Here is a 24,650-nt window from a genome sequence, read left to right on the forward strand (position 1 = left end):
CTCTTGAGGATGCCCATTCTGATTTTAGATAGTTCTAATTGTTTGAAAGTTTTGTTTGTTTTTCTGACTTCAAGCTTAAGTTGGCTTTTTTTTTTTTTTTTTTTTTTTTTGGTAGTTTCCATTGTTTTACTGAGTTATTCCCTCTGGGAACAGATAGAAATCTAATTGCTCTTCCTTACTTCTTCAAATTCTAGAAGTTATAGTTTCCCTGAATCTTCTTTTCTCCTGTCTGAAAATGGCTAGTTTCTTTAATCACCTTTCATATATTATGAATTCAGGTCCCTTCACCATGCTTGTAGTCTTCTTCTTTACGTTATCCAGTTTATCAATTTTCTTCTTAACCAATGGTACTCAAAATAGAACACAGTCTTCTAGATGAGATCTAATGATGTCCATCACTTCCCTATTCCTCCTTTTAATGTAGTTCAAGATTATATTAACTTAAATATTGAGTTTATAATATTATTTAGAATAATTGCTGTCTAATCGTGCTTCCTCCATCTTATACTTATGAAGTTGAATTTTTTACACCAAGTGCAAGATTACATTTGTTCCTAATGGATTTCATCTTAATAGATTTAGCTCAATGCCTTGGCCTGTTCAAGATAATTTTGCGTATCCCTCTTCAAATTAGTGAGTATGCTCTCTATGCCTCGATAAATATGTTAAACAGCACTGGATCAAATATAGATTACTGAGATTCTCCTCTAAAGATCTCCCTTGATATTGATATGGAATTATCTTCCCAGAGTATTCCATTTGATATTTTTTTGTTTTTTAATTTTCTGGCCTTGTGTATATTTGTATATATTTTATTTCCTTCCCTCCCACCCTACACTAGCATTAATTATTGTATATATTCCTAGCACTTATTATGTTCCTTCTAAATAAAAGCAGATGCTTAATAAATAATGATACTTAAAATGGCAGGTACTTAATATATAATAATAAATATTTGTTGAATTGAATATGCTTTCTTAGGAGTCCTCATACTTATATAAAGTGAGTTATGTTTAGGTTTTCTCAAAGTGGCTGTAGTACTTTTTGATAGGATTTCTTTTATCTTTCAACCACCCAAACACTTACTACTCATTTCTACCAAAGACCATCAAGTAAGACAAAAAACACTTAGATGGTGTTCACATCTGTCCTTCCACATTTTTTCTATTAATCCTACCCCTTTGATCTGAAATCATTAGTGGTTCCTTCAGAGTATGTCTGACCTGATGGAAGAAGCCATTGTACACAGCCCCACACAATGGAGCCTTGTGGGTTGCTGTGTGGTTCTTCTCTGAATGTGTAGGCATGGGTAATCTCAGCATGCCGAGGTAGTCGGTATAGGAGATGAGGATCAGAGGGATAGGCTTCTGGAGAAATAGAAAGGGGAAGCTTCCTTGTTCCAACACATGCTCAGGTTGAGAATGGGGGAACTTCAGTGCCACAGTATAGAGACAAGTGTGGTAATTCATGTCCCAGATCTTGAGCACCTGAGAAAAATAGAGAGTAGAAATTATTCTCTTGAGAAATCTACTTCCTTAAGTGGTTTTACTTACTTTATTCTTACACTAAAGAGAAAAAAGGAAAGAAAGATTCTACTCTCAGAAACTCTGTTTAGTAATTTGTTTTTTTGCTTTTGTCTCAATCACTGATTTCGATTATCTAAAGGTCTCAAAGCACTTTAATATGAGGAATATAAGCAGCAATTTGAATGTCAATAATAACTCACTTAATAACTGCAATTAAAACAGGGTAAATCTATGGGACAAGGAATGGTGGAAAAGGTACTGGATGTGTACTCACAGAACCTATGATCTGATAGCAACTCTGGTATTTTTTCTTGATACTTTCCACTATCTTTTCTTTATCCTGCCTCATACTCTTAGTCTCTGAATGACTGGCCAATTCAATAAACCTCTCTAAGTCATTTTTTTTTTCACTTGTAAAATTAACAACAACAACAACAATATTTATTTGCCTTTCAGGGTTCTTTTCCAGAATCACCTGAGATAATGCATGAAAAACATTTCGCAATCCCTGAAGTAAAAGGCAAATGATAGCTACTTATTATGTATAATTTCACCTCTTTGGGGAGCTTTTGGTGAGGAAATTCCCTTTACCAAAGCAAACTAATTTTTCTGCAACTTATAGTATTAGAAAATATGCTGGTGATTTGAGAGTTTAAATAATTTGTCTAGGATCAAATGTGTCAAAGGCAGAACTTGAAACTAGGTCTTTTTGACTCTGAGTCTCATTCTTTAGATATTATTTACTATGTAAAGAAGTTGCCACCAAAACCTCTGTCAATAGCAGAAATCACTTTGATTTGAATGAATTAATTCCCACCATGGTTCCTCTTATAATCAATGTTTTACAATTGTTGATAGAGATGGGAGGAGGTAGCCTACAGAATGAAAGACACTTAAGTGGTACCAATAGAAATTAAACCTATGACTACCATTAATACTATGTTCAAATCATCAACATTAAAAAGATATATAATGTGATGTACTATGAATAATGAATCCTGTAGTTTTGGCTTCACATTTCTTTTACAGCTTCTCTAAATTCTTGTTCAAATAGCATTGTGGAAATAAAATTGAATTGGGTTCTAATTTCAGTTCTTCAAAAAGCAAATACTCTCGACTCTGTGATTTTTTTTCCTTCTCTAGGAAATGATAGATATAGATACTCTTTAAGGTCTCTTCCTGCTACAAGATTCTCTATTCTATTATTTTAGATGACTGTGAGCCTCCAGGTCTTTGGTGAATTGAGATAGAGTTGGCTTGGCTAAGAATAAGTACCTGGCTGAATCTTTTTTACTCTCCTTTAATCCTATTCATCCCTGATCATTAAATAGGTTTGGGGATAGAGACAACCAATGCAAAGCCAACTCACTGTATCCTTAGAGTAGCTGAATATCTGTCCATTTTGTTCTTGGATGGCCAGACCCAGGATGGGCAAGGAATGTCCCCGGAGTATGGCTGTTGGGAGGCTTGGGACAAATCGATTCCACACCCGGACACAGCAGTCAACTCCACCACTAATCAAGAGATTCAGAGACTTGGAAAAATCGAAGCATTTTATTCCCTGGAGAGTCAGCAACAAAGAAATTAGTCTGCAAAGATGAGAAAAATTCGGAACCACAGAGTCTAAGGTTGGTACTTTGAGGTTGCTTTGGGAAGGAAGACAAAAGGCTCTCACCCTCTTAATCTTCCATGTATATGCTTTTCTCTTTTGGTCCATATCCATGATTACCAATGAGGCTTGAGAGTTCCCTGCGCATGTAATGCAAAGGTCTTCTGGGACATATTGGATTTGGAAAATTGAGTCTTGGTGTATGCGATGGATATAATTATAACTTAAAAATTGACCATGATTTCCAATATCCTGGTGGGAAATAGCAATAGATACAGAGCATAAATCTAGCTCTCCTAATGTGGCATCCAAAAGCTAAAAATGCATTAAGGTTTCTTTCAGAGTAGCACTTAGAAATTAATGTATTCTCTATTATGGATACTTAAATCTTGCAAATAAAATACATGTGTACAAACTTAATTTACATATATATTTTAAAAGAATTTTATATTTAAATTAACTTCAATGCACACAGTATAACTTTTTTTTAAAGTTCCTACTTTAAAGTAGCTATCATGTTGCTTTAAATTAATATATTTAAAAAAAACAATTTCTCTTATTTCCCAAATAATATATATTCACTTCAGGAAGACAGCAAATAATCTTGTCACTATCCTTTCTGAAGATATGACCATATGTTATTGCTGTGGTCCAATCCCCCTTCATGCTAGTACCTTTCCTCTGTAAACTACCTCTGATTTCTTTTTATACATCTTGTTTGTACAGAGCTGTTTTTTTATTCTGCCTCTTCTTTTGGATTGTAAACCCTTTGAATGAAAGAAATATTTTTGCCTCTCTTTGTATCACTGAGTTTAGCACAGTGACTGGCACATAGTAAATACTTAATAAATACTTTTTGGCATGACTTGGCTTGACTTAAAGAAATGATTATTTTCAAGACTAGAATGATATATGATACAGCAGGAATGTATACAGGTTTATTCCAAACTGTGGTGACAAGCAATGTCACATTAACACAAAATACATCACAATCATTTTCCTAAAATTAAAATACAAAATTCATTTGGATTAATTTTGTTAATCTCTAATTTGGAGTGACAGTGTGATTTTAGTGTGTTAAGTTCTGAATTTACTCAGGAATCATGGATCTGAAGCTATATATTATGATAAAAAATAAATCACTTCATTTATCTGGTCACCATGTAAGTGATAACAGGGATACTCTTTGTACTACTCATCATGAATTATTGCTTTGAAAAAAGCTTTATTTTAAATGGGAGATTGCACCTTCATGGAAAGGAGAATCTCAGTGACAGTCATAGCTGGCATTGACTATTTGTGTGGCTAAGCAAGTAATTTCTTTTGAGCCTCCTTTTTCTCCTCTATAAATGAAGATTATAATGCTTATACTGAGAGTATGATATATTGTGTGTGATATATTAGATAGACACTTATTGGCTTGGAAGTCAGAGACTTTTAAACTGTGAGACCATGTACAAATCATTGAACATTTTAGTGCCTCAGGCAAAGAACTTTAAGATTCTACCTTACATTTAAGTTGCTGATTTGCATTGGTGAAGAGTTTTTCCACATTGGAAATTGTTTATACCAATCACTTGAATTACTTACTTTACATGGGACCTCTGAGGGAAACAATTTGTAAACTTCTGAGTACTATGGTAAGATGAGTTGAGTTTGCTTCTGTCAGTGCAACAATTCAATATGACAAATATTAAGTACTTAAAGTGTGTAGAGTACTGTGATGATCATAATGAATTTGGGTTGTTTCCCTATATTATTATTCACTCACTCCTTATAAGACCTCTATTCAAGCTTTGCTGTATTAAAATGTCAAGAAGAAACTCATACTGTTGTCTTAAACTAGATTTTCATCAGAGTATTAAATGAGTATAGTCTCTATGGGTGGATTGTACACCCAGTCAATTTCCTTTCAAATGTACATTTGAAAAATCATAAACTAAATGTTCTCTTCTGGATTTCAGGGTCGTTGTGTTATTTTCTATAGGGTTTTATATTGGGAAATTTCTTATTGCTATGTTTATAATGGGATTTAACTTTAGTGACTCCAGTATCACTCAAATTAAAGACTTTTATCTTCTTCAATCTCTTTTCAAAGTCTACCCAAGTGCTGGTTGTGTTTCCTTTCCCCTTTTCCTTCAACCTGTGCACTGACCTTGAATATTTTATTTGAGGCTGATCATTATTTCTATAATGACACATACAATTATAATACCCTACCTGCAAGTAGATTCCAGAGAACCCAGATTGATCAAATAAGGACTTTTCATATAAGCTTTTGTTGGGATGGAGGAATTTGAGAATACTCACTCCTCCATGATCATCACCCCATAGTAATACAGAACAGCTCTCTTCAGACTGGCAGAAGAGAAAAGAGACCAACAAGTGTTAGAACCACAGGATTGTGAGGCTTGAGGGGATTTGGAGGAATTACAGTCTATCTCTCTGAGTCTGAGGTAAGATTGCATATAAATTTCCTGACAGATAGTTAGCTTATCTTTCTCTTTAAAATATTCCCTAAAGAGATTCCTAAACTTAGTATGGTATTTGAAGCTCAAATTGTATTTGGAAACAAAGTGAATCTGATGTCTGGAGAGTTTTCTGAGTACTTAGAAAGACCAGATAAGAAAGGGCAGCATTCATCAAGGGTAGACAGAAGAGGACATGCATCTGAGAAGCATCATAGTAGTGTTAGACCTGGATTCAAATTCTGATCATGATGCTTATCAGCTGTGTGTCTATTGTTAAGTCTGTCTTTATAATATGGAGCTAGAAGGGATGTCATAGACCATCTAGTTCAATCTTTTAATCTTGTAAATCAGGAAAATGAGGGCCTGGGAAATTAATTTTCCAAAAGTGACAGTAAGAAGCAGAAATTGTTCTAAATTTGGAATAAAAGGACAAATAATGGTGTTACCACTTTCTAGCTATGTGACTTTGGGCAAGCTACTTCAGAGGTAGTATGGTGTAGTGAATAAAATGCTGTAGTTGGAATAGAATCAAATTCTACATCGGAGGCTTATTAGCTGTGTGACCTAATAAATAACCCCTTTTAGCCTCAGTTGGCTTATCTAGAAAGTAGGGATAATTTTATTCACCTCAAAACATTGTTGTGAGGATCAAATTAGAAAATGTATGTTTAAGATCATTGTGAATTTCAAAGTACCATGTAAGTACATAGCACTATGATTAGTAATAATATTATTAATTTTTTCTTAATTTGACAAATTTGCTGGGAAAACTGGAAAATGATGTGTCAGAAAATTGGCATAGACCTAATCTCATAGCCCATAACAAAATAAAGTCAAAATGGATAAATGATTTGGGCATAAAGGATGATACCATAAGCAAAATAGGAGAACAAGGAATAATTTACCTATCAGATCTTTGGAGAAGGAAGGAATTTATGACCAAAGAAAAACTAGAGAACATTATGAAAAGCAAAATGGACAATTTTGATTACACTAATTGTTTTGCACAAACAAAACCAACAGAAACAAGATTAAAAGGGAAATACAAAGCTGGGAAAAAATCTTTACAGCCATTATTTATGATAAAGGTCTCATTTCTAAAATATACAAAAATTGTATCAAATTTATAATAATAGTAATAATTTAGCATTCTCCAATTGCTAAATGGTCAAAGGATATGAACAGACAATTTCAGATGATCATTTATAGTTATATGAAAAAATGATTTAAATCACTACTAATTAGAGAAATGAAAATTAAAACAGGTCTGAGGTACCACCTCATACCTTGGCTAAGATGACAGGAAAAGATAATGATAAATGTTGAAGGGGATATGGGAAAACTGGGACACTAATGCATTGTTGGTGGAGTTGTGAAGTGATTCAACCATTTTGGAGAACAATCTGGAAAGCAATCTGGAATTATGCCCAAAGGGCTATAAAACTGTGCATGCCCTTTGATCCAGCAGTGCCATTACTGGATCTGTATCCCAAGGAAATCAAAAAGAAGGGAAAAGGACCCATATGTAAAAATATGTTTGTAGCATCTCTTTTTTGTGGTAGCAAAGAATTGGAAATGGAGTGATGTCTATCAATTGGGGAATTGCTGAGCAAGCTGTGGTACATAAAGGTAATGGAATATTATTGTTCTATATAAAATGAGGAACAAGAGACTATAGAAACAAAAATATAACAAAGGATTATAGAAAGGCCTAGAAAGATTTACATGAACTAATGCTGAGCGCTACAAGCAGAACCAGTAAAACATTGTACACAGTAATAGGAAGAATGTGTGATGATCAACTATAAAAGGCTTGGTTCTTCTCAGCAGTTGCGTAAAACAAAGCCATTCCAATGCAGAACAGAACAGAAAATGCCATCTGCATGCAAAAAAAGATCTAAGGAGACTGAATATAAATCAAGACATGTTATGCTTACTTCTTTTTAATCTGTTTTTTTCTCTCTCCCATGGTTTTTCCATTTTGCTTTGATTTTTCTCTCCTAACATGATTCATAAAGCAATGTGTATTAAAAAAATTTACTACAATGAAAAAAATTATTATTCTTGTTCTCATCTTTTATTTGATATCAGAGAAAAACAGATGGAAATTGTTATAGGAAAAGTTATTTTCCAACTAGTGTTTTTAGGAGGTTTAATGTTTGGCAAGGAGATAAAATAATTGATTTCTGTAATTTACTAAGAATATTGGGGTTAAGTAAGTAGCATGGTGAGGTGGAGAGTTGACCCCAGAGTCTGAAAGACATGGGTTTGAAGTTTCTACTCTGATCTGCACTGGCTGAATTGCCTTGGGCCAACCTCTTAAGTCTTTCAATGGCCCCAGGCAATTTTCTAAAACTACAAGTTTCCAAAAAGGTGCTGAACTTCATTGATTGAATTAATTATTTTCTGTGAGTTCCTTATGCTGAAGTAAAGTAAAGTAAAAAAAAGAGAGAGAGAGAGAAAGCCAGAAGATAACCTTGAAAGCTTCAGACAAATTTTGTAGTAAATATTTTCACACTCAAACATATATAGATACTACCACACAACATGATGCAACATAGTTACATTCTAACAATTTATATAGCAGATATTTCTTATACTTACTTCTGTGTCGCACCAGTAGAACATTGATGTTGGAATGTAGTTCAGGGCTGTAGAAACAGAGAAACAAGTTATGTGTATACATATATACACACACTCACATACACATATACATTATATACGCACATAGATTTGTAATTATATAACTATATAATTATATATATATATATATATAAAAGTGTGTGTGTGGTGTGTGTGTGTGTGTTTCTACATGTAGATAGATAGATAAAGGTTAAAAGTCAAAAACAAATGACTTCTTTGCATAGATAACTGTGTCCATGCAGGGAAAGAGTAGTATAGTCCAATATTGGGTAAATGGTTAGTTTTCACTAATAAAGTTCAAAGAATGGTCATCATAGTTAACCCCTCATTTTATAACTGGGGAGAAAAATTCAAACAAGTGACTTATTCAAGGCTATGGAGAACATTAGCATCAGAGACAAGACTAACTAATTTCTTAACTCCTAGTCTAAATCTTTTCCCATAATATAAAGCTTAGATCACATTTTCCCATCTATAAAGTAGATAATTCATTAGTAAAGTACTTTTCCAATGTGTCATCATGGTGTTTTTCTTCATTACTACACTGGAATATATGCCTTGCCATATGCTAATAAACTAGAAATATATAAGCTTGGCAACAGTAATCAAAGGACTGGTTTTATTAAGACAAGCTTGTCATCAGGTTGTCCATGTTTATTCTTTAATTCTATTAAATATTGATTATTAACATTGATTAACAATATTAATAAATATACATATAATTATGTAATTGACTTCCTTAAGTTTTATTGTTGTGATTGACTCTGCTAACACAAAATATGGTTGTATATTTGTAAAAGTGGAGGAGGCTGACTTAAATGAATATTCTATCAATGCTTAAAGCAAACATAGAAATAATTTGTTGTTTTTTAGTTTTGATTGATTCTTTGTGATTCCATTTGGTGTTTTCTTGGTAAAGACCCTGAGGCAGTTTCTAATTTCCTTCTCCAGCTCATTTTACAGCTGAGGAAATTTAGACAATTTCATTGAGATTTGAGATTGAAATTGAGACTTCATAGTTAAGTGATTTGCCTAGGGTCCCATAGGTTTGAATTTTCCCTCAGCTCTTCTTGACTCCAGGCGGGGAGGGCTCTATCTACTATGTCACTTAGCTGTCTGAATATAAAATACATACTATTTATGTAGTGCTTTAAAGTTTGCAAAACATTTTACAATTATTATATTAATTTAACCTCACAGCAACTCTGGGAGGTAGTTGTTATAATTAACCCCATTTTACAGATAAGGAAACTGAAGTAGACAGAAATTAAATGACTTGCCTAGGGTCACATAACTAAAAAAAAAAAAAAATCAAAGTGGAAAGATAATTAGACTTAAGTAAAACCCAACAATTAGTCAGGTCTCTTCAATGACAAGTGATGTTCTTTTCAATTTGTTTATAGTAAACTCACTCTTTAGATTGTGTGGCAAATGGTTATTTGTTAAGGGACTTGGCTTTGTGTTTTAGCTCTTTTTCCTTCTAGCCATGTGACTATATAGTCATGTAACTATATCCTTGAACTTCAGTTTTTTATCTCTTAAATGGGATTAATAAAGATTCAGAAGTTTTAAGTTGACTCTTATTTCTACCATTTATTCTCTAGACCTCATTCTTTTCTTCATAAAAAATGAAGTTGAATCCAATGACCAAAAGGTTATTTCTCACTTTAAATACCTCATAATTCAACATATCTTTATGATATTCACCTCACAAAGTTATTGTACTATAAACTATAAAACATAATGGCTATATAAATTGTAAATGTAGACTATTCAGGGTTGTAAATCCTACCAAATAGATGGAAATCTTCAAAGATGGGGCCCAGAGACACTTCAAAAAAGTATATTTTTCTGCCGGTTGTAGCAACAGCAATTTTATGAATGTTAGGCATGTAAACAGCATCTGTTGTCCAAATTTTAATCTTCTTCTTTACTGTTGAAGCCTCAATAGCATCTGCTGACATCTGTTAGAAAACAAAGCTGGGAGACAGAGGTCTCAAAAGTGGGGCTCTGGTGCCACCCTGAGCTCCTCAGAAGCAATTCCAGGACCAGAGTCTATCCTCCAATGCAATTTATTCAGAACCACAGAATGTTAGTGCTGGGATTGACCTCATGAGTTTTTTAGGACAAATCTGTGTCTTGAAAAGAAACCCCTCTTGCCCTTCATAAATATCTCTGAGAAGTCATTCAGCTTCACTTTGAAGACCTCTGGTAAAGGGGAGCTCAATATCTCTTGAAAAGGCTCATCTCACTTCTGGATAGCTCTAATTATTGGGAGGCATTTCCTCAAATTAAATGGAAAAATGCCTCTTGGAACAAAATTTCCTTTCCCTTCACCAGAAGAAAGATCATAGAATGGGAGTGAAAAGAGTATCTTTAGAAAGTAGGTCCTGTGCTATGTGTCTTTGGAAAGGAACAATTCTTTATATATCAAGATACATTTAGAATTTTAATGTAATTTGCCTCAATATTATGTAGGTTTAGCTATACCAGAAGTCAAATCATGACCTTTAAAACATATTAACTAAATAAAGAAAAAACTTATGTAGTCTTATCTTCCAACAATACTTAAAACTATTCTATTTTATTTTTTTAGTCAATTAGATGGTACAGCTGCATCAGATAGAGCAATGAGACTGGAGTTAGGAAGTCTTGAGTTCAAAACCAATCTCAAACATTCCCTAGCTATATTACTCTGGGCAAGTCATTTAATTTCTGTTTACCTCAGTTAAGTTTTATAACTGTAAAATGGGGATAATTATAGTGCCTATTTCACAAGATTGTTGTGAGAATCAAAATTACTAAGTATAGTAAGTACTAGTACATAGTTGGTACTCAATAAATACTCATTGCCTTCCTTTTCCCCTCAACGCTAAAAATAAAATATGAAACATATAAAATATGTTTCATAACAAATGAATTGCTTTCCCAAGTAATCAAAAGGCCTGGGAAAGAACAGTTATCAAATCCTGTCCTTGCCTGCTGCATGGACTATTGGCTACTAAAACCTAACGCTTTCAAATTTTTATTTCCATTACTGCAGGAGGCATCAGATATCCTCTCTTGGAATATATACCCTAGAGATGGTTTTGCACCCCTGCAGCTTTCCCATTGGGATCATCACCTCATATGTCTTCTGGAGCTGTAAGTTATTGTCCCAGAAACTGAGAATTCCTCCTTTGCTGACTGTGACAAATGAGTGGGAAGTAGAAGAAAAGATGGTTAAGATCCGAGTGGTTGGCTCTTGCTGAGAATAAAGGAAAGAAAAGAGGATCATGTTAAAATAAAATCATGTGTTTTTTTTGGAGACAATCTACAGGTCAGTCTTGACATATGTTGAGAGTGTTGACAACTTTTAAGGTTACTTTGGAATCTATTGTCTTGCAAATATTTATTTGAAGAAGTCAAATCAACAGAATATTTAGTTAGTATTATGCGATATTTGAGAAGAATCAGATTCAAAGAACTGGTCTTGAGTCAGGAAAACCTGGGTTCAAATCACCTCCTTTGACATTTACTGGCTTATTTTTCTTGGTCATTCCTTAATCTTTCAAAACCTTAGGGAATTTGTAAAAACTTTAAATTGCTGACCATGTTCCCTATTTACAATAGGAGAAAGTTTCCTGAAGGTGAGTTCACTATGCCAATTATCAGATATGGTGTAAAACCATACTTAGTCATTTTAGACCATATCTTTTATTTTTCTATTTTAAAATTTTTTAAATTTATTTTTTCTCAATAGGATTTTATTTTTCCAAGTACATATAAAGATAGTTTCCAACATTCATTTTTTGTAAGATTTTGTGTTCCAAATTTTTTCTCTTTCTTTCTCTCTTAGTTCCCCTCTCCCCAAAACAGCAAGCATTTTGATATAGGTTAAAAATGTGCAATTCTTTTAAATATATTTTTATACTTGTCATCTTAGGTCTTTTTTGAGGCAGTGTGGGGGAAAAAGGTAGAGATGGATAGATAGATGGCTCAAAGGATAAAACACAAGCCCTGAAGTCCAGAGAAACTGAATTTTAATCTGACCTCAGACACTTAGAAATTGTGTGATCCTGGACAAGTCATTTAATCTTGAATGCCTTCTCCCACTCCTCCCAAAAAGGATAGAGAACTGATCTTGGAGTTATAAAGATCTGGTTCAAGTCTTGCCCGTGACATAGCCAGGCTATGAAATCATGGAAAAGTCATTCACTTACAGTAACTTAACCTCTCAGGCAATTTTCTAAGATGATGAATTGCAGATGTGTGGCTAATTGAGGTTAGCAGAGTTTCCATGCAAGAAATTCCATGTACCATTGAAGTTACACAATATTGAATTGAAATGTGATGCTACCAATGAAGGTGAGGATGAACTATATCCTTAAAGTCTGTTTTATGATTAGTATGCCATGACTGTTATTTTTCTGAAAGATACAGAAATGGTTCTTAAGGATAATTCTCCAGAGGCTATTTTCAGAGCTGCCACTAAGGAAGTTGTGATGTTTGGATTATGACTGCAATGACCCATATTCTAGACTTGACATTAGCAAGAGACAAAGAAAATATAATGTATTTCTGGCAATTATTTATTTAAAACAATTTTATAGCCCTTTGGGTCTAGCTCCAAATTGCTCTACAGAATGGTTGAATTAGTTAACAACTGTACCAAAAGTGCTTTAGTGTCCCAATTTTCCCACATCTCCTCCAACTGTTGTCATTTTTCTTTTATGTCATATTAGCTAATCTGATAGGTATGGAGTGATACCTCAGAGCTGTTCCAATGTAATTATGTAGAGGGCTGAAACTCCAAAAAGGTGTGCTTAAATCAGACAACTGAGCACTTGAGGCTAATTACCTATTGGATGTGAGACAATGACTCTATTAGCATATATTTGGATAAATGACTCTTCTCAATGTTGGTGTTTGCTTAATGTTTGGTGTTAAGATAATCAGAAACAAGGATTGGAAGGTGGAGGGAGGGAGAGAGGCCAGAGTCACTTGGTGGCAGGATGAAGAGGAGAGAGGTTGGTGACTCAGGACTCCAGAATTAAGGAGAGATCTTTGACAAGCCATGTGGCAGTTTGCCTGCCTCCTTCACTTCTCCTCCTAAAGACCAAGGACTTTAATTTGTCTTGACTCTGGCTGACCTTGAAGCCCTCCAGGGAGCTAGCCCCTACTCTACGCATTTCTATAATCAACAATGATTTAGAACATTTTTTCAAATGATTATAGTTTGGATTCTTTCATCTGAAAACTGCATGTTCACCAATTAATTAATTGAAAAATGACTCACATTCATATAAATTTGACTCAGTTCTCTATTTCAAAAACGAGGCCTTTATCAGAGAAAATTGCTATAAAAGATTTCCCTACATTTTCTGCCTTACTTCTTGAGTTTGCTACATTGTTTGTGCAAATCTTTTCAATATAATATAATGAAAATTATATATTTTATATCTCACAATAATCCTTATCTCTTATTTGTTCATAAATTCTTTCCTTATCCATAGATCTGACAGGTAAACTATTCCAAACTTTCCTAATTTACTTATAGTATTACTCTTTTGACTAAAACAAATAACATTTTGATCTTATTTTGGTATACAGTGTGAGATGTTGCTCTACACCTAGATTCTTCTACATTGCTTTCTTGTTTTCCCAGTAGTTTTTGTCAAAAGTTGACTTGTCTCAAGAGCTGGGATCTTTGCATTTATCAAACACTGGATTGCTATGATCATTTTCTTGTTTTGTGTACCCAATCTATTCCACTAGTCCACCGTTCTATTTTTTAGCCAGCACCAGATTCTTCTGATGTTTATGTCTTTGCAATATAGCTCACATGGCTAGACTGTTCTTAATGTTAATGCCTTTCTTCTGAGATTATCCAGTTTATCCATATCAATTTATTATTATTTATTCTGACATTTTTATTATATCATCTTTTTGACTCCCCAGATGGCTCACTTCAAATCTAATTCTCTAGTTTAACCAAATGTTTATATGGAATCCTACAAAGAAGTGTAAAAATGTTTCTTGTGGGGAGACTAAAGGTTATGGAAGGTAGTATTATGGGATTGTGGTTCTAGTTTCACTAGTGCCCTTAAAAGCCAATCTAATCTCATTTATAGAGGAAAGATAGAACTGAAGAGAAGAAGCTCTTACATAACTTACATAAAGTCATGAAGATAGTAAGTACCAGAAGTGAGATGTGAACTTGGGGCCTGTACTTCTAGAGATAGCAAGTCCCCACTATACCACATTCTTAACCTATAGAACTTCAAAATTTTCAATAATTTCTGAGGCTCTCTACTTTTCTAATATGTAAGCAAGAGTTCTAACCTTTTTTCTGTCATAGATCCCTTTAGTACATTATCTTAGGATTGACATAGCCAATTATTTGCCCTAGGAAAAGGTAAAACCTAGACCCCTTATGAGAATAATGTTTTAAAGTGAATATCACATAGAATTAAAGAAAAAAAGAAGGAAAACCAAGTATATTTAAATGTAATTATTGAAACTTTTTTTTTTTTAAAGTTCATGGACCTCAGTTAAGATCCTCTATTTAAAGGAAAAGATATTTAAGACAGTGTCAGTGTAGGTTTATTCTCCCAAGAGATATACCATGCAATTTTATCATTGACTATGTTGAATGCTTTTCAATTGCTTTAATATTTTGTTTTATTTTTGTCTTCTCAAGGATTTCTGAATCTTTTTGTTATTTAACTATATATGTATATATGACTTGAGGTAAAATATATCCTTAAAACCTTAATTAGATGTGTGACTCCAGCCAAATTGCTTAATCTATTTTGCTTCATATAAGGATAATACTAACATCCACTTTATAGGGTTGTTGTGAGGATCACATGAAATAAAGTTTGAAAAGAGCTGGCATAGAGTAGGCATTATATAAATGTTACTTATTATTATTTCAAAGGTTATCTATCTTATCTAATCCTTCAAAAGATGAAAAAACTTGGGCCTACGGAAGTTAAATGACTTGTTCAAGTAAAGACATATGCCAACCAGGTCTTTCAGCTCTTAGTCTTGGATCCTTTCTGGTAGCCTAATCTTTAAGAAGAATCTTCTAGGTTTATTCTGCTTAACTAATATTTTCATTTAAACCTGCCTTTTTGTAGGATGTCTTCCAAATTGTATTGAGACGTTACCAATTACTTGCCCTGTGTAGACTTTCCAAAGCCCTATATCCTACAAAGGCTGGTTAAGAAAGATTTTATTTAACTAGAATAGCCTATTACACAAATGTTCTAGTTAATTAAAACTACTTCCAAACAGCCTGGAGGAAACCAGAAGAAGGGATGGAAACTCTTTTTTACTCCCTGATCACCCCAGTTTTTTCTGGAGTAATGGCAGTAGGCTTAATTCTCTCCCATTTTTAATCCTACCTGACCTGGCTTCTACTGGTAGGCCTTGGGGAGCTAGCTTAACTTTGACTTGTTAATGTAGGTTCATGCTCACCCGGTTCTGTGAACATTGCCGGATCAAGGGCTTGCCCTGAAAGAAAATGTCCTTGGATCTTTCTGAATGATCTCTGTTACTGTATTGAAGTAGCAAATGTGTACAGAACTCACTCCAGTCGACAATATTGTCACGGGCTGTGTGAATCTTCAAAAATTAAAAAAACAACAACATCACACATATGTCTATGAACAATAAAAACATCTATAGTCATTTTTTTCCCTCACTTATATATATATGGATGATATTATAAAATGTCCCTCCCCCCCAAAGGGGGGGTTCTTGGGAGTTCTTAAGACCCAGGGCCCCATAGAGAAGGATATTTTATTTCCATAGCTGAGATATTTCATAGATTTGAGGCATGTTAAATCCATTAAGGGCAGGAGTTAGGAAGATAGACCATTGCATTCTCTGTCATCCACAAACCCCTTCTGGACAGAAACTTTATTGATAACCCAGTTGACAGTCATGGGAGTTAAAACCTTTGGCTACTTAGGTAGAGGCCCAAATCCAGTTTCCAGATAGATGCACACTAAATGGGAGGAACAGTGATGGGAGAAAAGAAGATAAAAAGAGTGGGAGAAGAAAATGGAAATTTGTATGTAGAGCAAATGATATTCTTAGTGTAAACTGGACCACTATATACAATTTCCAGGACCTACTACTCTATTTCTCCACCCAGAAAATTACAAAATGAAGAAATATTTTCCCCCTTCCCCTGTTCTGAACAAATGCTTAATTCCTAGGTGTCAGTCAGTAGTGATAACTTTAAAGTCTGAAAAAAGGATACCTTGTTGAAAAGTAGCTCTGTTTGTCCATTCCAGTATTCTGAACCTAGCAGCTCAGTCAGAGCATTCTTGAAATCCTGGAGAGTCAAACTTCCTGAGGGATATGATGTCTCCTTTTTGGAGAGTAAACTGCAATCAGGATCCCACTCAACTTCTTCTGTGCCTTCCCTATTTGGAGCTGTAAAGAGCTGCTCCAACCGTTTCAGATGACTTAGGTGCAGCTTATCTTCCAGACTGTTTCCTTCACTCTGTTGAGGGCTAATAATAATAATAACTGATACTAATATAACACTTTACATACATTATCTAGTTTGATCCTCACCAAAATATTATAAGAGATAAGTATTACAGGCATTATCATCCCCTTTTTATGGATGAGGGAATAGATTGAAAGATTTATTTAACTACCAAGAGTTACAAAGTTAGTATCTAGGCAAAATTTAGAACCCACATTTCCTGACTGTGCTTCTAGTATTTTGCTTCCATGCCATGTTTCCTCTCGAGTTAGAAAGGAAGAAGTTAAAAAACAAACAAACCAACTCTGAAAAGTGTAGAAGAATTCCACAGAGCTGAGTGGAAACCCAGACTGTGTGTTGCCTTGGGCTAATGCAATGAAAATGTTGCAAATCTTAGGGAAAGGATTGAAGAATCAGTTAAAGATACTATATATTTTCTCTTCTGTTTTTTGAACTATATATCATTCAACTCAGAGATTCCACAGAGGAGCTACATAATCTTCTGTTCCCTGACTTCTACCCAGACTAGAGAAAATATCAGTGGGCTAAGGCCCGGGAGACCTCTCATTCAATGTCTCTCTTTATACTACATAACCAAACCCACAAATATTGGAGGTGGAACTAAGATAACTAAGAGTAAGTACTGCTTACCTTTGTCACACAACACCATCGTGCGCATGTGTGTATGTATGTCTGTGTGTGTGTATACTCTGTTGACAACACAATTCATCTCCACATTTTTGGTTAAGATGGACATGTGAAAGATGTCTGAGGATCCCAGTTTTCCTATACATATCTTAGGGCATATCTTGAAAAGGACAATAGATAGAACAAGGATAATGGAAACTAACAAATGGAGACAAAGTAAATCTATCAAGTCCAGGAACTGCATAAGAAAGTCAAAAGTTGATTGAAGCTGAGAGAAGGACATACTAGGGAAGAGAGCACAAGCCCTGATAAATGGACTTGCAGCTTGTAGGAGCTAAAAAATAATAGAAAATATGTAGAATGTAGAATATAAATAGAATGTAGATTATAAAAACAAAGAAATATTATGGGTTAAAAAAGATAAAAAGATAAGCCCAGATAGAGTGCAGCTAAGTCTTAATTAATACAAATAATGAATCCCTTGAATTGTCTGCATGTATTCAAATTCACAGTTTGAAATTTTAATTATGTAAAAAATGGTCATTGTTTCCAGTCCAATGGAAATGTGCAGTGTGAATCTGAAAAATGTAACCACTTGAGAGGATTTATTACTCATATTGAGACCTAATTATAATTCAATAAATTATAAACAGAACCTAAGAGAAAGAATGAATAAGTGGCAAGGAACACAAAAATGGATTGAAGTTGTGAAGCAAGAGATAAAAAAGAACCAAAATTAGGACTTAAAAAAGAGGCAAAAAAAAAAATAGAAGGAAAAGAAATAGCTTAGAAAAGAAAATTTAAAAAAAACTTTAAGAAGAGATATAATCTGTGAAAAATATAATCAGTATTCAATATGCCAAGATATTACAAAGTCAAAAGGTTTTTAAAGAAGAAAAGCGTTAGATATTTGTTATTAAAAATAAAACAATCCAAAAGAAGTCACCTAGGAAATAGGTTTTGGAGAAATAATTCAAGAATTATCGAACTCCCTGAAAATCATGATCAATCTCAAAACCTATTCTATAGGTATCTATATCTATCTATCTATCTATCTATCTATCTATCTATCTATCTATCTGCCTATAATCTAGTCATAAAAACATAAAGCAAAAGTTTTTAGAGCTATTAAAACTAATTAAAACTAGGATGTAATGTCTAAATAGAAAGAATGCACTGATCACCTCCTGAAATAAACCATAATTTTGAACACATGCAGGAATATTGTCATTAAAAGTCAGAATTTCCAAATTAAAAGATACTGCAAGCACATCCAGAAAGACTTCAAGTACAAAAGATTCACAGTTGGGATCCATATAAAATTATGCTACAAGTATTAAAAAGAAAAAATCTAGGGAATACAATATCCCAAAAGGCAAAAGATACAATGAAAATAAAATTATTCCTCTAAAACTGAGTCTAGTCATGTATGGGAAAAATGAACTATTATTATAATAGAGAATTTTTAAGTATTCCTGATGAAAACACTTTAAAATACAGAGGAGTTAATAGAAACTTAGATAGGGATTTAAAATGAAGTGCAAATATGGAGATAATTCAAATGTCTTTCAAAATCCAACTGCTTTCGAAGATTTTAAAGGAAGTTAAAACAATTAAAAATTTGGGTGTAGAGAACTTTACATAGTTGTATTTTATGGGAATATAGTATTTATATAATTGTAATGTTAAAGAAGAGGAAAATACATATATTAAGGAATGGGAGAAGTGTAAATTTCATTAATGTACTCTTATCTGAACTGACCAAGGAACATTAAACTCAGAGTTTGGTGTAGAAATACATTACCAATAATGATTAGTTGGTTTCTTGAAGAGGAGCAAAATGACATCACTCTACTGAAGTCAAAGTACAGTGTTTCTTACCATTGCTGATCAGACCAATATGAGCTCAGAAAGCTTTACTACAAATAATTCACATAGATATTTGGAGTGGAGATGTCTCTAACATATGTACAGTTAATTTTTTAACACTGACCCTTGCTTAGCCTTGTGTTTCAGATTTCCCCCTCCTTTCCGCCACCTCCTCCCCTAGATGGCAAGCAATCAAATATATGTTATGCATGTTAAATCCAATATGTATAAACATATTTATATGATGTTTCACAAGAAAAATCAGATCAAAAAGGAAAGAAAATGATAAGAAAACAAAATACAAGCAAACAACATCTTTCAGAGCCTCCCAAACACTGAGCTAGCTCTGGTAAAACATGCATCGACCTCACCATTTATATGTAAATCTCTGAAAAATACCCTGGTAACTTAAGTGAGTCTATCCACAATGTTCAAAATTTCTCCATTCTGCTTATAAATGATGTGATGTCAGTTAATGGAGAAGTTGTGTTTTCTTGTTAATCATTAGGTACAAATTAGCACAAGATTCATACTTTGTTGTACTTCATCTTTAGAGGCTACATTGAGTGTATAATCATCTGTGAACAAAAAAAAAAATCATGCACCAAATCTCCCTCCATTTTAGTCTTGCCTTGTAGACTTTTCAAATTAAATAATTTACCATCAGTATGGTAGCAGACCTTAATACTGTTCTTGTCCTTGTTGAAGAATGACATTGTTGAAAAAAAAAATCATGCTAGAAAACATGGGAGCAAGTACAGAGCTTTGCACTACTCAGTTAGTGAGTGGGAAAGTACCAGGGTATTATCTAGTATTCAGAATCCAGACAAGCATGGTATAATGACATTGATTGGCAATACTAATGAATTCTGTAGGCAGCCAATTTTTACACAATTTTCCACAAACCCTCACAAATGACAGTTATTAAAGGCCTTGCTCAGATCAACAACATTGTATACAGACCTGTGTTCTGCTCCTTGCATTTCTTCTGGAATTTTTGAGCAGAAAACACCATATAGATCATTCTTCAGCCCTTTTCGAAGCCACACAAGCTCTCAGATACATGACCATCTTCCAGGTGAAGGATCATTCTATTAAGGATGACTATGGCAAAAATCTTGTCAGCAGTGATTAAGAGAGTGACCCCTCTATGATTGTCACAGGACAATTTATTTCCTTTACCTTTATAGGGATGGACAATGGAGGTATCCTTAAACTCTTGAAGGATCATCTTATTTTGCAATATAACCCAGAAAATTTCAGCCAGCTTTTTATTGAGCAATTGACTCCCTGTCTTGTAACTCTCAGTTGGAATGTGGCTCTTTGTCACATAGAAGTAGCCTAATGGTAATCAAATCTTCTTCTTCCGCTGGAATTTGAGCTAGAGAGGAATTTACTTCAATCTGAAGAATATGGTCAGTGGCTCCAACATTGATTGATAAAGGTCTGTTGAGAACACTATAGAAATGTTCAGCTCTCCTTCATTTTCCCTACTCAATGTTGTTCCATCAGCACAGAATATTTGCATGAACTAGATAGAGGTCTTTGATCCATAAATAGCCTTCTGGGCATCATAAAAATGCTTTGGATTGTTACTATCATTATAACACTGAATTTCATTTGCCTTCTTACTGAGTCAATGTAGCGAGCTGTTGTCTCCAGAAGCTGCCGATCGCTCTCTGGGAAGAGATCTGCTGTGTCAATTCAAATCTCTTGGACAGATTCTTCTTCCTGTAGTGAACCGTTGTCTCCAGGCAGTTGCTGTTAACTCTTGTCCAGAGAAGTGACTTCCCTTCCTGCAGAGAGCCCCGTCAGGCCTGATGTAACGCAGAGACTTCTCCTTGAATCCTGGCTCTGAATCTCCTCCAGCTCTTATCCTTCCCCAGGTAGACTGCTTGTCCAGGCCCAATGTTGCCTCTTTTATCCTCCCAGAGAATGGACGTGGGATAATGCAAGGGCTTCTGGGAAGAACCACTTCAACCAATGAGCTTGCTCCTTCTAGGATTCCTAAGGTGTAAACTCCCTTTACAAGTCTGAGCCAGAGAACTGTCAAGTCAACCTGAGTTCTCACCTAGTAATCCTAACAAGTCAATAATCGTGTAACAGTCTAAGCTTCACTTACACTTTACTTTTGATTGAGCTAAGTGTTGCCTTCTTAGAGACAGATGAGCTATCCTGCTGGTAAATCCTATGGAATTCCTGTTTTTTATTTAGCAGGTTCTGAATTTCCCTATCATCATTGTCAAACTAGTCTTGATGTTTGTGAGTATTCTGGCCCAGATGAGCAAAAAATGCAATAGTATACACTAAATCTCAGAAAGCTATCCATTCCTTTTCTGTTTCACTGTTGTCAACTGTGTGTTGGCTCAGCTTTCCCTTCAAGTTAGCAACAAATTCTTCCTGCTCAAAGAAGCACTCTAATCTATTGAAATTAAGTTGTATCTTAGTCATCTATATTGTAGCAACTGCTTTTACTGAATGAGAATGTTAAGCTTGGAGAGGATAAGGTTATCATCAATCCAGCACTGTGCCACACATTACCTTTGTTATTCTCACTTATCTCTTCTCCTTTCTGTGATGTAGTCTATTAAATGCCAATTTTTGCTGACATGATGTATCCATGAAGTTTTATTGCATTGAGGTATATGGAAGACAGTATTGGTGATGAGAAAGCCATGAGATGCACAAATTTTCAGAAAAAAAAAATGACCATTATTCTTGCTGTTTCCAACTCCATTCCTCCCAAGGACTCCCTGTCATAGCTAGTAGTCTGACTATTCTTGCAACAAAGTCACCCAGAATTACAAGCTTGTTTTCTTTAGGCACATTGGTGATTAGGGTCTCCAAGTTTTTATAAAATTTTTATTTGACTTCACCAGAGTTTATTATAGTGGGAACACATGCAATGATAATGGGGGCATGATGCTTTTCTGAGAACAGCAATCATATTGTCATGAGCCTATCATTTGCTGTTTTTAGTAGACATAGAAGCTTGTTGACTAGATTGTTTTGATAGCAAAACCTATGTCTTTTCATTGTGACCACTCCAGAAATTTCAATAAGCTGGATTTTATTTGCCAGCCTTGTTTCACTCAGGGCTGCTATTTGGAAATGATACTTGCTGAGTTCTCTTGCAACAGGAGCTGTTTGTTTTTCAGATTTATTATTGTCCATAAGTTTAGTGTTGTCCATAAGTCTGTGTACACTCCATGTACTGAATCAAATTATCATTGCAAAAAGTTTTTTTTTTAATTTTTTTTGTCTGTGCGTTTTGACCACAGAATGAGATGCTTTCCTGCTGCAGTAAGCAGACCAGAGTAAGCAGACGATATTTAAGGCATCATCTCAGATCCCTTTCTCATACCAGGAGGTAAACAGTGTGGTCCATTAAAAAGGCTGCTGTGACACCCATGGGGCTACTAAATCTCACAGCTGTTTCCAGTGAAATATGACTCTATGGCCTGTGTTGCCTATGTGCAGGGTTTTGACTATGGCTCCCAGTTTACCTATACATGATGTTTCATTACTTGCCTATTGCCACAAAACTTTGAGATAAGTAAAAATGGCAAAATGAAATGCATGTTGTCTTTTGATTCATACATAAATTGGATTTAAGTGAGGCAGAGTTGCTTAAAATAATTGTCATTATTTTTTCTTCCAGAGTCCTCAAAGTCCAGTGACAAGACAAAATTGAGATATCTAGTGATGGCTTAGGTTTCAGTGGAAGGATAGAGCAGTGACCCTGGAGTGAGGCCTGGTCCCAGACACTGAACACTTCCTAGCTGTGTGATCCTGGAAAGTCATTTAATCTCAATTGCCTTGCAAAAATAAATGATGCAGTGGATGACCTTGGTATCTTTAATATCTAACCAAATTCTAAATGCTCGACAATGCCTCCTTTAGTAGAATTTTAACGGCCTCTATGGCTATTGGAAGAATTGTTCCCATCTGTCTGTCCTGCTGGAGGAAGTCTTCACATACTTGGGATAGATACTCCTCTGACTCACCAAAGGGTTTGAGATCTCTCGGTTACCCTTAACCTGTTAGTTCCTCTGTCAAAATAGCTTACTATGCTTACTGTGCCTGCAGCCTTTTGGAGTCCCAATGAGAATTGGGTAAATCAGGTAAATCCCAAAGATGGAATGCAGCCTTGAAAAAGGGTTGGTAGCACTCGAAACAAAAATGATAGCCTTTCTTGAACACACCTTACAATCCATTAACAATAATAGGGAAATAGACATATATAGGGAGAAGGAAGAGGTGATTTTTAAGATCAGAGTCATGGGGAATAGAAATAAGATAAGCAAGTATTTGAAGAATGGATTATAAAAGAGGGATTAAAAGATAAAGAAAGAAGAGTCAGAGACTGAGGTCTGAGTAAAGAGAGGAGATGCCATTTATTTTAGTTATAGATTCATATTGTGAACAAAAGTATGAAATTGACAATCACAATTGTGAACATAAATAGCCTGAACTCACTCATAAAATAGAGGGAAGCAGAATGGATTAGAAAACAATTCAAAATTATATTGTTTATAGGAAAAATATTTGAAGTACATAGACTCACAGATTTAAAATGAGACACCAGGGAAGAATTTTCTGTGTCTCATATGACTTTAAAGTAGCAGAGGGTGGCAATCATGATCTCACACAAGGAATCATAATTTCAATCTATTAAAATAGATATAGATAAAAGGGATAAACTGGGAAATTATATTCAAAAGAATTGATACAATGAAGTAATAGTGCTTTATCTGTATATAAATATGTATATGAATATATAATATATACATATGAAACATTCACTGAATGTTGTAGCATCTAAGTACTTTTAAAAAAGTTAAAAGAATTATAAAAAAGAAAGAAGACAACAAAACTTCAATAATTGTGGACCTCTGTGTGCGTCTTTCAAATTTAACAAAAAGATAAAGAAGAAATTAAATACCTGAAAGGAAATTTTAGAAGAATTAGATACAAAGGCTTTCTTGTGACTACTCATTGAGAATAAAAGGAATAGACTTGTGTATATATCTATATTATCTATCTGTCATCTAAAACATGATGATACCTCTATAAAAATCTACCATGTACTACATCTAAAAACCTTAAACAAATTCAGAAGAATACAAAACCAAAATTTATCCTTTTCTAGTTATAGCAATAAAAATTATAATTGGTCAAGGGCACTCAAAGAAACAAAGAATTCAAAATGTAAATGTAGAATAATTTAATGCTAAATAATTGATACATCTAAGAATAAAACATATAAACAATTATAATTTAATCAAAGAAAATTACGATATGGCAATATTCCATAACTTTTGGGATATTTCCAAGGAAGATAATTCATAAGAAATGAAGAAAAAATGAACAAAACTTTTGACATATTATCTCAT

The 24,650-nt window shown here is 34.2% G+C and overlaps 1 protein-coding gene across 4 annotated transcripts in view; it reads right to left on the bottom strand.

Annotated features, from left to right (window-relative positions):
• LOC141538795 (cilia- and flagella-associated protein 337-like) overlaps positions 1-24,650 on the bottom strand; it is a 125,087-nt gene that overhangs the window by 67,447 nt on the left and 32,990 nt on the right. For 2 of the 4 annotated variants that reach the window (XM_074260610.1, XM_074260609.1), the window contains exons 4-12: positions 16,504-16,759; positions 15,714-15,860; positions 11,374-11,496; positions 10,042-10,213; positions 8,211-8,257; positions 5,356-5,493; positions 3,202-3,387; positions 2,896-3,087; positions 1,224-1,487 (exon numbers count right to left, since the gene is read on the bottom strand). In XM_074260610.1, coding sequence (XP_074116711.1) covers positions 1,224-1,487; positions 2,896-3,087; positions 3,202-3,387; positions 5,356-5,493; positions 8,211-8,257; positions 10,042-10,213; positions 11,374-11,496; positions 15,714-15,860; positions 16,504-16,759 — 1,525 coding nt within the window. Of the gene's footprint in view, positions 1-1,223; positions 1,488-2,895; positions 3,088-3,201; positions 3,388-5,355; positions 5,494-8,210; positions 8,258-10,041; positions 10,230-11,373; positions 11,497-15,713; positions 15,861-16,503; positions 16,760-24,650 lie in introns of all 4 variants that reach the window. The other 2 variants (XM_074260612.1, XM_074260611.1) reach the window with 2 other exon arrangements.

Source organism: Sminthopsis crassicaudata, chromosome 4 (genome assembly GCF_048593235.1).
Source record: "Sminthopsis crassicaudata isolate SCR6 chromosome 4, ASM4859323v1, whole genome shotgun sequence".
NCBI lineage: Eukaryota > Metazoa > Chordata > Mammalia > Dasyuromorphia > Dasyuridae > Sminthopsis > Sminthopsis crassicaudata.